The sequence below is a fragment of the Macrobrachium nipponense genome, chromosome 2 (assembly GCF_015104395.2).
Source record: "Macrobrachium nipponense isolate FS-2020 chromosome 2, ASM1510439v2, whole genome shotgun sequence".
Classification (NCBI taxonomy): Eukaryota; Metazoa; Arthropoda; class Malacostraca; order Decapoda; family Palaemonidae; genus Macrobrachium; species Macrobrachium nipponense.
In genome coordinates, this window is record NC_087201.1 from 67662758 (window position 1) to 67676172 (window position 13415).

A 13415-nucleotide genomic window follows, 5' to 3' on the forward strand; every position below is an offset into this window, starting at 1 on the left:
AGTTCCTGATAAGGGCTGAGAGAGAACTTTATTATAATTACATAGACGATATAGTTGGATTTTTATAATTATGCCTACCGTGCCCAAAGATATAGGAAGATATAGGAAGAAATGTGAGAAGGAGAGCAGTGCTTTAGGCTTGGTTATCTGGTGAAAGCAAGACAGGAAGCAGGATGGAATGTTGTTGCAATGGGAGCTAGGAAAGCTTTCTTTCAATTGCCTTGCAAGGTGAGGGAACTTTGATATCTAAGTACACAGGCAGTGAAACTCGTGAAATTCTCAGTGATTAAAGGCATTTTAAAATGTTAATCAATGCTTCTTTTGTGATAGAAAAATCTAACGCATATTTACGTTTACTATAAAAGTATTAACATTTGTCTAGGAAATGTATTTTCATAGGTTAATGAGTAGAGTAGACAACACTATTGTTACATGCATGGATTTTATCAATATAACAATGAAAATGTTTTGTTCATTTATATGTTTATGATTTTGCTTGTAATATTTAGGTTTTCCTCTTTAGAGTTAACAAAGTTTTGTGACTAATTCTTAGTATTGAATCGATATTTTTGTAATAAGATAATTTTCCATTTATTTACTTTTACTATAAATTTATTAAATTTTCATACATATTTTCTTTAACTGATTTTCATTTGTCTGTGCCTAAAATTTGGAATGTTTATTGTTGGTAGGAACTGAGACTAAAATGCAAATAATGGGCCTACTTTATTTTCATTTATCCTTATTATATTTGGTGCGTAAGGGGGGGAAAGTAGGGAAAATCACCTCTGATGTAGGGGGAAATGATCTTAGTGGCGTGGCAGCACTGGTAACTGGTAAGTTCCCAAGTTTCCAAGTTCCTAACTTCCCATGTTCCAATTCAGTTGTATTCTATTCTGCCGTGTAGGTCATAGAAGGAAGATAGGAGGGCTCAAAATAGAAATGTTAATATACTAGTTGCCAACTCCAAAGTGAACACAATAGTTTGCCGCTCAGTGTTCAGATGGCGTTGTAGGTATATCGCATGTTGTCTGTTTGTTTATATTTTAGAATTTGACAGTAGACAAGCGAAATCATGGCGCCAACAGTGAATAAGTCACACAAATGTGTTGTTTGCAATAAACGAAAAGAAACCGATCCTCATTTGGTGTTTCACAGGTTCCCTAAGGATAAAGAACGGTGATTGATAACAATATAATAAACATGTGCTACTAATCAGTAAGCCCCACTGATATTGGATATAAGATTAAGACAAGGCATCCGCAGTACATATTTTTGTTTCAAAACTTTTTTTTTTTTTTTTTTTTTTTTTTTTTTTTTTTTTTTTTTTTTTAAGTTTACTGAGTAACTTTATGACTTCATCACACTCAAACCAGCAACCAAGCAGTTGCTGTGCCAATTCAGGAGTGGTAAGAGAATAAAAAAAGTGTTGTTTAGAGAGTAAAAGTGTTCAAGCTATGTCAATGACAATAAGCCTACAAGGTTAGAAAGGTTAGAAAAAACTTCCAAATTCCTAGCCTAACCGAAACTGATTAGTATCACAGCAAACATGCCGATAGATGTCCAAAGGTTATACAGATTTAATATCGGTGATGATCCAAAATCAGCGGATGAAAGATCGAAAAAGTGGAGAAGCAGCTTCCAAATTTATTTAGAAGCACTAGGGAAAATGGATAAAAAAAAAACAGCAGAAACCATTGTTACTTCATATTGAAGGTTTAGAGTTCAGGAAGTTTACAGATAATTGAAGGGCTCACAAATCCATTTGCTCCTCAAGCAAATATGTACTTTGAATGTTATTAGCTCATCGAAGCCTCACAGGAATCAGGTGAGACAGTAGATTCATTTGTGACTAGGTTAAGGAAATTAGCTTCAACTTGTGAATTTGGAGATCTAGACCAGAGGTTAATAGAGCAAATTATAGTAAAGACTAACTCACAAGAGCTTAGGAAGACATTGCTACAAGAAAAGAAGCTAACCTTGCAGAAAGTTCAAGAAATAGCAAGAGCTCATATTTCCCAGGTCTAAACAAGTAGCTGAGTCATAGCCAAGGAAATACATTTTGCTGTAAGCTCCAAAAATAGCCATAGGATTTTTTCAAAAATAATCTCAAATGTGATTCCCACAAAAAGTTACCTTCCATTGCTTAACGTAACCTAACCCAACCTAACCTAACCTAAACTAACTTTTAAAGTGATACGCTCAAGAGTGATTATATTTTCTCTGCAACATGCTATAAATCAAAACTATAGAATAGTAGAAGTTTTTTTTTGTATGTTGGTGAAATAGGATGGCATAACATATAGTATTATATCACCTAGATGCTTGATATGGACGAACCTCATCCAAATTCCGGAGTTGAGGCAAAAAACCTCACGACAACTAAATTCAAGCTATTGTGTGTGCAGCAGGCATTTCTCCACCAATAAATACCTTCATCCAGCTTCTGACAACCTTTGGCCACAATGCCTGCCCAGACCCAACATGTAGAAGGTATGGTGTTATCTATTTTATTCGTGTTTAGTTATTACATATCATCAACTGATTTTTCATCAGTGAGACATATTTTTCTACATAAAAAGCCTGCATGTACTGCACATTACAGGTTCTACTAGCTTCACCAGATCAGATGTTGACCCTATAAAGACAAGTGAGTTATTGAAAATGCTGATTTAATTGTAGCCATATAAAGCTTAGATGCCTTTTTACATGTTGGTATGCTACAAAGGAAAATGAAAGGTGCGTATACTCACAAGCACTTTTGCCATACTTTATTCTGATAGCAGAATAAAGTACACAGAAAGCACTTGCCAGTATTCTCACCATTCATTTTCCTTCATGACATTCTGTTTCATCCTATTTATATTTTGTCCATGTGTAATTTTGGTGGATATATCTATTCATATATTTATGTGTCTTTAATAATTTATATAACTGCAGTACATATTTTAGTAAAATGATTTTTGTGTGCTATATTTTTGTGTATATATTTATATACATATATTTTGTATAATGCACTTATTGTTGAAATACATATTTTCAGATACATCAATAGATTTACACCACCAAGCAAATTATACATCAAATTGGTTGCTGGCTTATCCACACGAGAATTTGCACAACCTTGAATATGGTGTGTATTTGATGTGTAGTTTGTATATGTTTAGATTTTCTGAAATGGTAAGTGCATCACAATTATTTTGAATATACTTAATCTTGTAGGTACCATTCCTGCTCTGGAGAATAGATCATCTGAGATAGGAGCTTCATCCTTGAAACAAGGTAAATGGTCTATGCTTTTTGGTAGATATTACAGTTTTGCTTTTACTAATTAGAATTCATATCGTAGGTAAAGATTAACTTTAAGATTATGCTATATTATGCTACATATATATTCACTTTGTCTTCAGTGAAAAAGTTTTAGACTAATAGTTGTATTATGGCTATAGGTTCATCTATCAACCGACCAGGACGGAAAAATCAGATATTGGTAAGAAAAAATTTGTTTAGTAGTGTTTTTGTATATATTTATGCATAAAATACTTATGATTTTACCAGCCAAATGATAAAGTATAATATGGCATTTGTTTCATTTCATATTATTTGCGTTTCCAGAATTTACTGATGGTTATCCAAAGGATACTGGCAGTGAAGTGTACAGTAATGCCACTGTAACAAGCATTATGGATGGTATTAGTAGTATTGCTACAAAGTGTTAGTCCTACTACCAACTATTATGACTGCTAGACCTACATTACTGCTACTACTGCAACCCCTCCTCCTACTGCTGCTACTACTACAACTGCTATTAATGATGATGTTGATGTAGCATTCTCAATGGAAATGATAATTTACAAAAGCCTGAAATACAGGATGAGACCATACAATTAGGGTTACACGAAGAAGGAGACAAACATTCACAACCATGAAATCAAATGGTAAGATGATACCATGAATAATTTTTTTAAGAGATCAAAACAAAATATTTTTCCCCAATAAATGGTCAGTTCTTCTGAAATATAATTAAATAAAATAAATAAATTTAAAAATTTTCATACATATATGATATATTATATATATATATATCCAACATATACATATAAATATATATAATATATATATATATATATATATATATATATATAATTTAATAGTTATTCTTATGTTTGACTAACTATGGTATCTTAGTTCTTGAAGAAAAGCATTTTTTTAGTATTATATTTTCATATATACATATATATTTTATATATATATAGTATATATATCATTATACAATTAAAATTAATATATTATATAAGTATATATATATATATAATATAGGTATTATAATTTACTAGTTTTCTTTTTGTTTTCACTATGTACTTAGTTCTTGAAGAAAACATTTTTTAGTATTATATTTTCTCATATTTATAATTATATTAGAGTTTATTAATTGCATGTAATTCATAATGCAATTTTGGTTTGCTTGTAGTTATTTTTTTGGTTTACATGTTTTTTGTATGTTATTTTTTTTCTTATGTATAATTTATTAAAGTTCATTTGCATGTGATTTATCTTGGATTTTTGTTTGGCTTGTATGCTACCTTACTTCTATTTCCAACCCTCTTTTGATTATTGATATGTGTGATACAATTTAGTGAGTTATTTTGTTCCTTTTGTTTTGTATATTTATACATTATTTATTAGTTTATATTACTAAAGATATATATGAGTGCATCATGCATTTCCGTTTCAATAAAAAAAATTACAATTGTGTTTTATATACACCTATATTACAAACTGTAATTAAATGTATGCCTACACATATCCACTTGTGGCTAAGTTTAACAAATCAAATATACGGTATGTTTTACTTTATTCGAACATGATTTATATAGGACATTTAATAATGACTGTAATATACAATACTTAAATTTGCAAGAAGATTAACTAAATCATAAGAGATATTGCTATTAAGTTTTTCTGAACAAAATACGCTGAGAAACATAAGGATATGTATTCTTAATCTATGTATGTACCTATTTGTAAATTTGCAGTTTAGTTATCTAAAATTTAAGAATGTCATAAACATAAGAATAAAAATATTGACGTAGTAATTGCAAATTATGAACCAATTTTTACCCCAAATATTCCCGTAAGCATTACCGCTCTGAATGTTTAACCGTTCGCTCGATAGATGGAGTCATTCGTTTCGCATGGGAGTATCTGGCATCATTTTTTCGCGCATTCATTTGAGTGACAACAGGCTCAGCCTTCCTATCTTCATTCAGTTCAGTAGTCTTTGGTGTAGCCTTGTAGGTCTTCCCTTTCTGGTCCGGTGTTTCACGGAAAGTTGAAGATTCGGTAAATTTCAAGTTGTAGACCTGTAGTTTCTCATTTCCGTTTTGAAGGGATCCACATTCCACAGGTCAAGACTGGTAATGTTACTTTTGCCTCGATTAGATCATGAACAATCAGATAGGTAGTAAGAGTAGTTTTCCTGAAAAAATAACCCAAGATGTATTTTGACACAAGTAACATCCCACAGCCCATAGTACCTATGGGAAGGATAAGTATCATGCAGGGTGCAAGTTGTTTTATGAGTAAAGTAACAATGTAGGAAGAACTGCTAGGTAACTGTTTTTGATAATGTAGCAAGATATCTTAACTGTCTATGATGGGTTATGCAATGAAATAATTACAGAAATATTGGCTAAAAGACTTCTAGGTAGGTAATAGTGTAGCCTATATCTGCCCCATAGGCCATAGTTCAGTACTACCTATAGCCTAGTAGGCCTTGTCGTGATTTTCGTTAAGTAGTAGAGATACGGCAGGTATTTTTTGGAAATTGCAGTTTCCTACTTATAGTATTTTGGTTGCTAATTAACAATGTAACTTTAGTTTTTGTCGGTCGACTGTAATTAACCTGGGTCGGAACTGATACGTTATTGTATGCTGGCAATCCTGGAATGCAGTCGCGAGTTTGCTGTTTTGTAGGGAACCTTATGGTAGACAGTTAGGTAATTCTAAAAAATAGTTTCCGCACGGACTGCAATGAACGTAACCGCAGATACGACATCTGCTAGGGATGGGGCGTCCAATGTATTTCGCTGTGTTTTGTACTGGCCCCGGGGGGTTAATTAAAGGAAGGTAATCTTAGAAGTGTAACGTAGAGGTTAGGATCGTAACCTAACCTAATAGAACAAGAAATTGTTATGGGTCAGACAGGCATGTAAAGGTGAATATAGAAAAAAAAGAAGGGAGAAAAAGTGCATGTGTAAATTGGAATGTCTGTAAAATGAAAAGATGTAATACCAATTTCACGAAAAATGTAATACCATCAATTTCAAAAAATGTAATACCATCAATTTCATGTCATTGACAGAAAGATCTTGAAACGTCCTAAAACCGCCTTCTAGTCCCATCCCTCAGGAGACTTTCAGTGGCCTGCCCTCAATTGTAACGTAATAACGTAAGATATATAAGGCAACATTATGAAGTGAGAACAAGTCAGCGCACATATTAAACAATACTATGATAAACGGAACAGAAATAAAAGCTTGAAAAAATATTACACAATTACAAAACAAATGAGGAAAAGGAATATATGTAACAATGGATGAATCCTCCCCAAACCCTCCTATCGCAACGTAGGGTTAATAATGCAACATGATTGGTTAAATACATGTAACCCCCTACAATACCCCCATCATTTATCTCCTTAGGAAGTTTGTGTCTGAACTAAAAGCTCCCTTATATCTCGGTGCATGCACAGTAGGACTGGCACATGCGTAGTAGGATTCGGCTCCATTATTGGTTTATCACTTTATTTAAGCTTGTATTTCGTGTTTCAAATGTCTTTAATAAGAGGAAATGACACAATAACACTACAAACCTTCCCCCAAGTGTTTTACCCCACCCAAAACCCCGCATTCCCATCGGACCCCCTTACAGTAGGATAGAGTTCAAAGGTAAATTACACGTTAATTACAGCCGGCCGAAAAAATATCTTCAATTCTTGTTCAGGAGGTAAAACTGTATAGAAAAATGTCAACTGGCATAGTCTAGTTCGCCGCGGAATAAGGGCTTGGATACTAAATTTTCCTAATTTTCTTTCGTGAGTTCTGGGTGTGGCTGGACCCCCTAGGTAAGTTACACTGCCTACTACATTAGGGTAGCTTAGGTTTAGTATTTTTTACTTTTATAATAGGTTTCAGCAGCCAATCCCTTCTTAACCTTATGGCTCCATTATGACAGCCAGTGAGGCCATCATAATAACATGTCCCTCTCTCTCCCTGTGTTTTTACCTCACATAAAAACCCCCGTTTCAAAGTTTCATGGTAAAAATGTGAGGTTAATAATAGACTGATAGTAAACACCACCACCTTCAGGGTTGTCCATGAGTAAAAAAAAAAGGCACAGGATATTGGTACAGCAGCCATATCCCGGTCGCGGTAGATATTGGGGTATTTCTACAGAAGCAATCCGCGGTTGCCTAGAATATGGCAATTGACGTTTTCCTGTGTTATTTTACTTGCTGTACAAGATTTGAAACTAATATTTATTCGGACAACTGTAACTAGCAGTAATTTACCTTTGTAGACTACATGACGGTACCAACAGGTCGACGTACGAGTCCAAAGGTAAATTAAAGTTTAGTTCCAGGAGAACGAAAAAAATATTTCCTTCAACTCTTGTAAAGCAAGTAAAATAACATAGGTAGACGTCAACTGCCATAGTCTAGATTGCCGTGGAATAGTTCTATAGATCGATCTACCAAGTGTTTAGCGAAGTGTAAATACAGCCGCCATGTTTGAATTCCGCAACCACCACGGAGCCATATGTTTCCACGGGGGGGGGGGGGGAGGGCAATTGGGGGTTCACTGGGGGGAAGGCTGGGTACTGGGGGCACAGGAGGTACGAGTTGGCTAAATGACGATGGGTCGTTGGGTGGTGGGTGGATGTGGCAAATAATGATACTAACCAACAAAAACCTAACACTTCTAACTGAAAATTACTAAACTACGATTGTTCTAACAATAGGGGAATATAGTTTGGGAACTTTACCTTAAGAGGGGCAGATGGTACAATCCAGATACGCACTTAGCATGCCGAATCCCTTCCTCGTCTCAGATTCTTGAAAGTCTGCCCATCTTGAATCTTGAACAGATTTTCGGCCAAATACCAAAACGAATCACGAACACAGATAGGTTTCCCAAAATTATATTACGATGTCCGTATATTGTAACAGAATATTTAACACTATTACTGTGAAACACGGTCACTTGAGAGTATTGGGTGTGGGTTGTTAACACTGTGAATGTTTCTTGCTAAATGATTTTAAAACGCAAATTACACAATCTGTTGAATGTAGGTATCGGCAGCGCATTGGTGACAATGCCCTCTGATTGGTTTTTAGAAGAATGTGGGCGGTACAGTGGGGGGGATGATTTCATACGGATGTGGAAACTAACACTGTATTTTCAGGAAAGGAAAAAAAAAATTTTCAATAATGTGTAACACATACGTGAATAGGATATTGTAATGAACGGTCAGTGAAATAAATCAGAGGGGTCAGTTGAAGAGACAATGAGAAACTCTGTAAAAATTGTAAAATGTAGTGTCTTTAATTTCTATGAACCCTAAGGTATTGTGTATATTATTAAAGGAAATAATATGCAATGAAATGTTGTTTAACCTAACCTAGTAGAACATATTACTTGGCCGGGGGGGCAGAGCCCTCCCCCACCCGTCTCCCCCCCCCAGTAAAAGATGACAAATTTGAAGGTAGACTAAGATATAACCAACCTAACCTAACCTAACCTAGTAGAACGTGTTACCTGATCGGGGCTTCCCCCCCCCCCCCCCACACTGTAAAGGAAGACAAACTTGAAGGTAGCCTAAGATATAACCAATGAAAATGTTCTAATAATTAGTAAAATTTTATCCAAAAATTTTTTATGGGTGAGAAAAGATTGTAAAATTGAACGTAAATAGACAGAGGTGGATAATGGAAAGAGAAGGGAGAAAAGGTGTAAAATGAAAAGTGTGTAAAAGGATATAATGGAATATATATAAGTAGATGTTCCAATAAGGTCAAATTTTCATACATTCAACTTCCTGTCAGATATATACTTAGCTATTGACTCTGTCGTCCCCGACAGAAATTCAAATTCGCGGCACTCACTACAGGTAGGTCAGGTGATCTACCGCCCTGCTCTGGGTGGCAGGACTAGGAACCATTCCCGTTTTCTATCAGATTTTCTCTGTCGCCGGTGGTGTCAACATTGTTGTTACTACCTCCTGACTGGAATTCTTTTTTCAACGCTTTTGATCTTCTTTCGACCGATTTTTGGTGACGTACTTGGATCGTTGTTTGTATTTGCTATCGTGGAACTGTTTTTGGATTTGGCTTTGGATTTTTCTTGAATATGTCTGACTAGTGTTGGTTTCAGAGTGTGTGTGAATGAGGGCTGTAAGGTGAAGATTCCGAAGGCTTCGGTAGATCCTCACACTGCATGCTGTGGATGTAGAGTTGTTGAGTGTTCTTTAGAGAACACATGTAATGAGTGTGAAAGATTGAGTGCTCAGGAATGGAGGACTCTAACTTCTTACTTGAAGAAGTTAGAGAAAGATAGAGAGAGGAAGGCGGCTTACAAAAGCCGTAGCAGATCTAGATCTCATGAACCCCTGCCTAGTTCTGTAGCTTCTTCTTCTCATAATTATTCTCCTTCTTTATCAGGCCGATCACAGATTGCTAATCTCTCTGATTCGGCTTCTGAAATTGCAGAACTCAAAGCTTCCCTTCAAAAAATGCAGGAAAAAATGGCAGCATTGGAGGGTAAGCAAAGTGAAGGTGATTTTTCAAGTGATATAAGTGTCCCCAGTGTAGTGGAGCCTGGTTGTCTCTGCGACGCTCCCAGGCCTAGACCTCTTCCAAGCTCCCTGGCCCAGAGGAGAAGGAAAGTTGAAAGCCGTACGGAGGTTGTGGAGAATCCCCAACGATCAGGCGTCCCTTCGGCAGAATCTGTTACATCTCAGACTGCCAGGGATCGCTACAGAAAAAGCATCCTACGAGAGTGCTTTTCGTCATCAGGATCGCCTTCACCGAAAAGAGGATGGAAAGATACGAAGCTTTCCCATCCGCTGAAGAGAAACTGGAAAGAGCCTGAATTGAACTCTAGCCCCGAGCGCTTTTCTGAAGAAGCGCCTTCGGTAGTAAAGAGAGCTAGAAAGGAGTTAACTCCCTGGGCGGTAAGGGAGTCTCTAGCGCCTTCCAGATTTCCCTCTCCTGCTTTGGATGAAGAAGAGTCCTCTACCAGGAAGATTTTAATAAATATGCAGGAACAACTAGCGTCATTGGTAGGAGTCCTCTCCAAGGAGCCTTCTCGCAGAAAGGACGATAAGCTTCCTGTAAAAAGATCTAGACACCGATCACCTGTCAGGAGCAACAAGCCTTCCAGGGGAAATTGTCGCACAGGCGGCCATCTCTGGGGGGAGCGAAGCACCAGGCAGGCGAGAAGTGGAAAAGGAAGAAACTCCTGCCAAGCGCCTGGCGCCAACCAGAAGCCAGGCGCCAAGTAGGCGCCAGAGAACACCTGATAGTGGGATGACTTTGAAGTACTCACAGAAAGAGAGGAGTCTTCCAGGCGCAAAGAGCCTGATTATTCTCAAGATCGTTCGAGGCCCAGAACGCCAACCAAGCGCCAGGCGCCAGCTAGAGTAGAGGAAGCGCCTGCTAGGAGCGAAGCGCCTGCCAGGCGCAGTGCGCCTACCAGGCACCAGGAGTATTCCCGAGCGTGATGCGCCCCTGCCAGGCGCCAGGAGTATTCCGAGCGAGATGCGCCTGCTAAGCGCCAGGCGACTATACAAGAAGATCCTGACAAGCGCCAGGAGTCAATTAGGCGCCAGGCGCAAATTATCCAAGACTCTCCTAAGGATAGGCGTAGGGAGGAAATAGCCCTTAGTCCCTCGCCTGTTAGAAGTTTTTCTTTTACGGAAAGGAAGAAGTCAAAGGAGGAGACAGACGAAAGAAGGGAGCTTTCTCCTTCTGATCCTCTCAACTTAGAGGACCTTTCGGAAGACGAGGTAACGAAAATAAAGAAGGACTTTCGAACTATAAAGTTCTTTTTTCTCTCCTTCTAGAAGAGTATGGAGATTCGTTGACTCCAGCTGCTCCTCCTTCTCCGCGCGCTCTTTTTTCGAGCACGAAATCACACAAGTCTTCGTCCTTCCTTAAAATGAAACCGGCCATATCCATGAAGAGGGCCCTACAGTCGCTAGATTCCAAGTCTGGAAGAGGCAAAATCAACCTTTTGTTTTGTGGTTTTAGAAAACCTAGCTGTCTTTGCCAGTGGTTAAGCTTGAAAGCTAAGTTAAGCTTGAAGGTAAAGTTAACTTTTTTTGTGGTTTTAAAACCTAGAATGTATTTGTGAAGGTTTTAGAAAACCTAGAGGCCTTTGCCAATGGTTAAGCTTGAAGGCAAAGTTAACTTTATATTTTGTTGTTTTAGAAAACCTAGAATGTATTTGTAAAGGTTAAACCTGGAAGAGGCAAAGATAACCTTTTGTGAAACTTATAACATCTTTGTCAAGGAAAATAGTTCCCCTGTGACGTATTGAATAGGCTAATGCATGAGAACTAGCTCTATATCTTCTACCTTTATTGAAGGTAAACATTCATAATATCAGCAGCAGTTGTAACTTCATTTAGAGTTAGGTCAATTTGTCGCTCCAGAATAGGATTGATGTGGCACAGAAGAAGTACAATTTGGTTTTTACCCACTCGCTACCTTAAGTATACAGAATTGTGTTTGAAAACAGTGAAGCCCTTTAATCCACTACTAAGTAGTGGGTAGTCTTTTCCTGAACCGAAAAAAAGCAGTTCTTTAGGATCTTTTGTTTAAATCCTGGGTTTTAATATTTTGGGGAGCGTGAAGGTACAAATTTGTATAGGAGCGTATCTTTATGTCGTAAAGGTATTTATCTTAAATGACTGTCATTTTATAGGGCTTTGGACCCAGGCACAGGTCCCTCATACCGCTTGCGTTTCATTCTGGGTGAATCAAAGTGGTTTTCTCCGCAAGGCTACTCTTTGCTGCAAATGTATGAGAGCCTTGCTCCCTGAATGGAATCCAACTTCTGGTGGTAGTAAAATCCACCAAGGATTCCAGATCAGTTGAGTGTGATTTGGGTTTCATGCAAGAAACCTTTAGCTCGAATGGCTGAGTGGATTTTTGTCTAGCTGCACTTCCCACCATCCTCTTCCTAATGTGGGAATCGGGTAACTTTAACAGTAGGTAAGATTCATCTCAAATAATATAAATTTTCATAATAAAATTTATTATTTGGATACTTACCTGCTGTTAAAGTAGACCCACCCAGCCTCCTCACAACTTAGTGGGCTGTCAAGGAGAATTCTGACTAGAGCTAGAAAATTCGAAACACACCTGGTGGAGAACAGGTAAATTAGACAGTCATATGGGCAGCCATTCGATTTTTTGTTTGAATGCCGACTTGCTTAAATCGGCGCAGAGATATAGCTAACTTTAATAATTGCTAAGTATCTAAATAATAAATTTTATTATGAAAATTCTGAGTTATGCGCTGGTTATGTTTTCATTTGCTCTCCAAATATCATCTCCATGCAAACAATATCCATCCCTCCCTCCCTCTTTCTGATTCCACACAACACCCACTGTTGGCGAGGTTATGTGGTGGCACCATACAAAATTTTCCTCTCCCTCTCCACTTGAATAACCCGTTAACCCCTTCCCTCTGTCTCCCGGCATTCTGTGTTGGCGTCATTGCTGATGTTCTGGTGTGTTCTCCTCTTCTGTCTCCGTTCAGGACTTTGGGGGTTGCAAAATTCCCATACAGTTTATTCTAGTTGTAGGGGGCAATCTGTTCCTTCATTTTAACATGTCAAAGAGTGTAAGGACTGAGATCAGGGGAAGTGGGAGACCCCTTAGGCACATTTAGATAGCTAGAACATGACAGGAAAAGAAAGGCAGCTCTAGAGCTGAAACTATAAATGTTACTAATTTGCAAGTTTCTCCTAAATTGGATGTAACTGTTATGCCTTCTACCTTTTCTGCTTTTTCTCCCCTCCCCAGTCCTCCATCTAATACAACCTCTCCCTTACTAGACCCCCTTGGTTTCTAGACTAATGCTATTGCCTGCCTCAAAGCCCGCATAGATCATAAGATTGGGCTCATATTAAGTATACTATGGAGCATTGGAAGTGCCTCAGTGAGTCTTTATGGACAAAAATGTTCACGTAACACCCGTTATAAAGTTCCAGGATGCAGCGGATAAGACCCGTTATAAAGTTCCAGGATGCAGCGGACAACCATTGGAAATGTGTCTGGAAATCAGTCCACGACCTTTCCTCTGGATCATCAAGCTCAGATGTAAACGTGAAGTGCCGTATATGCT

The 13415-nt window shown here is 37.6% G+C and overlaps 1 protein-coding gene across 1 annotated transcript; it reads left to right on the plus strand.

Annotated features, from left to right (window-relative positions):
* The first annotated feature begins 2465 nt into the window (after nucleotides 1–2465).
* Nucleotides 2466–13105, plus strand: LOC135221201 (serine/arginine repetitive matrix protein 1-like). Its single transcript, XM_064259022.1, has 8 exons — nucleotides 2466–2493; nucleotides 2606–2650; nucleotides 3223–3282; nucleotides 3616–3714; nucleotides 9485–9955; nucleotides 10004–10559; nucleotides 10797–11067; nucleotides 13094–13105. The coding sequence occupies exons 1-8, from the start codon at nucleotides 2466–2468 to the stop codon at nucleotides 13103–13105; spliced, it is 1542 nt and encodes a 513-aa protein (XP_064115092.1).
* Nucleotides 13106–13415: the final 310 nt, after the last annotated feature.

Coding starts and splice junctions, on each gene's coding strand:
- LOC135221201 (XM_064259022.1), top strand. CDS start 2,466: ATGCCTGCCCAGACCCAACATGTAGAAG. Junction 2,494..2,605: donor CCAGACCCAACATGTAGAAG/GTATGGTGTTAT, acceptor TGCACATTACAG/GTTCTACTAGCTTCACCAGA. Junction 2,651..3,222: donor TGTTGACCCTATAAAGACAA/GTGAGTTATTGA, acceptor TTAATCTTGTAG/GTACCATTCCTGCTCTGGAG.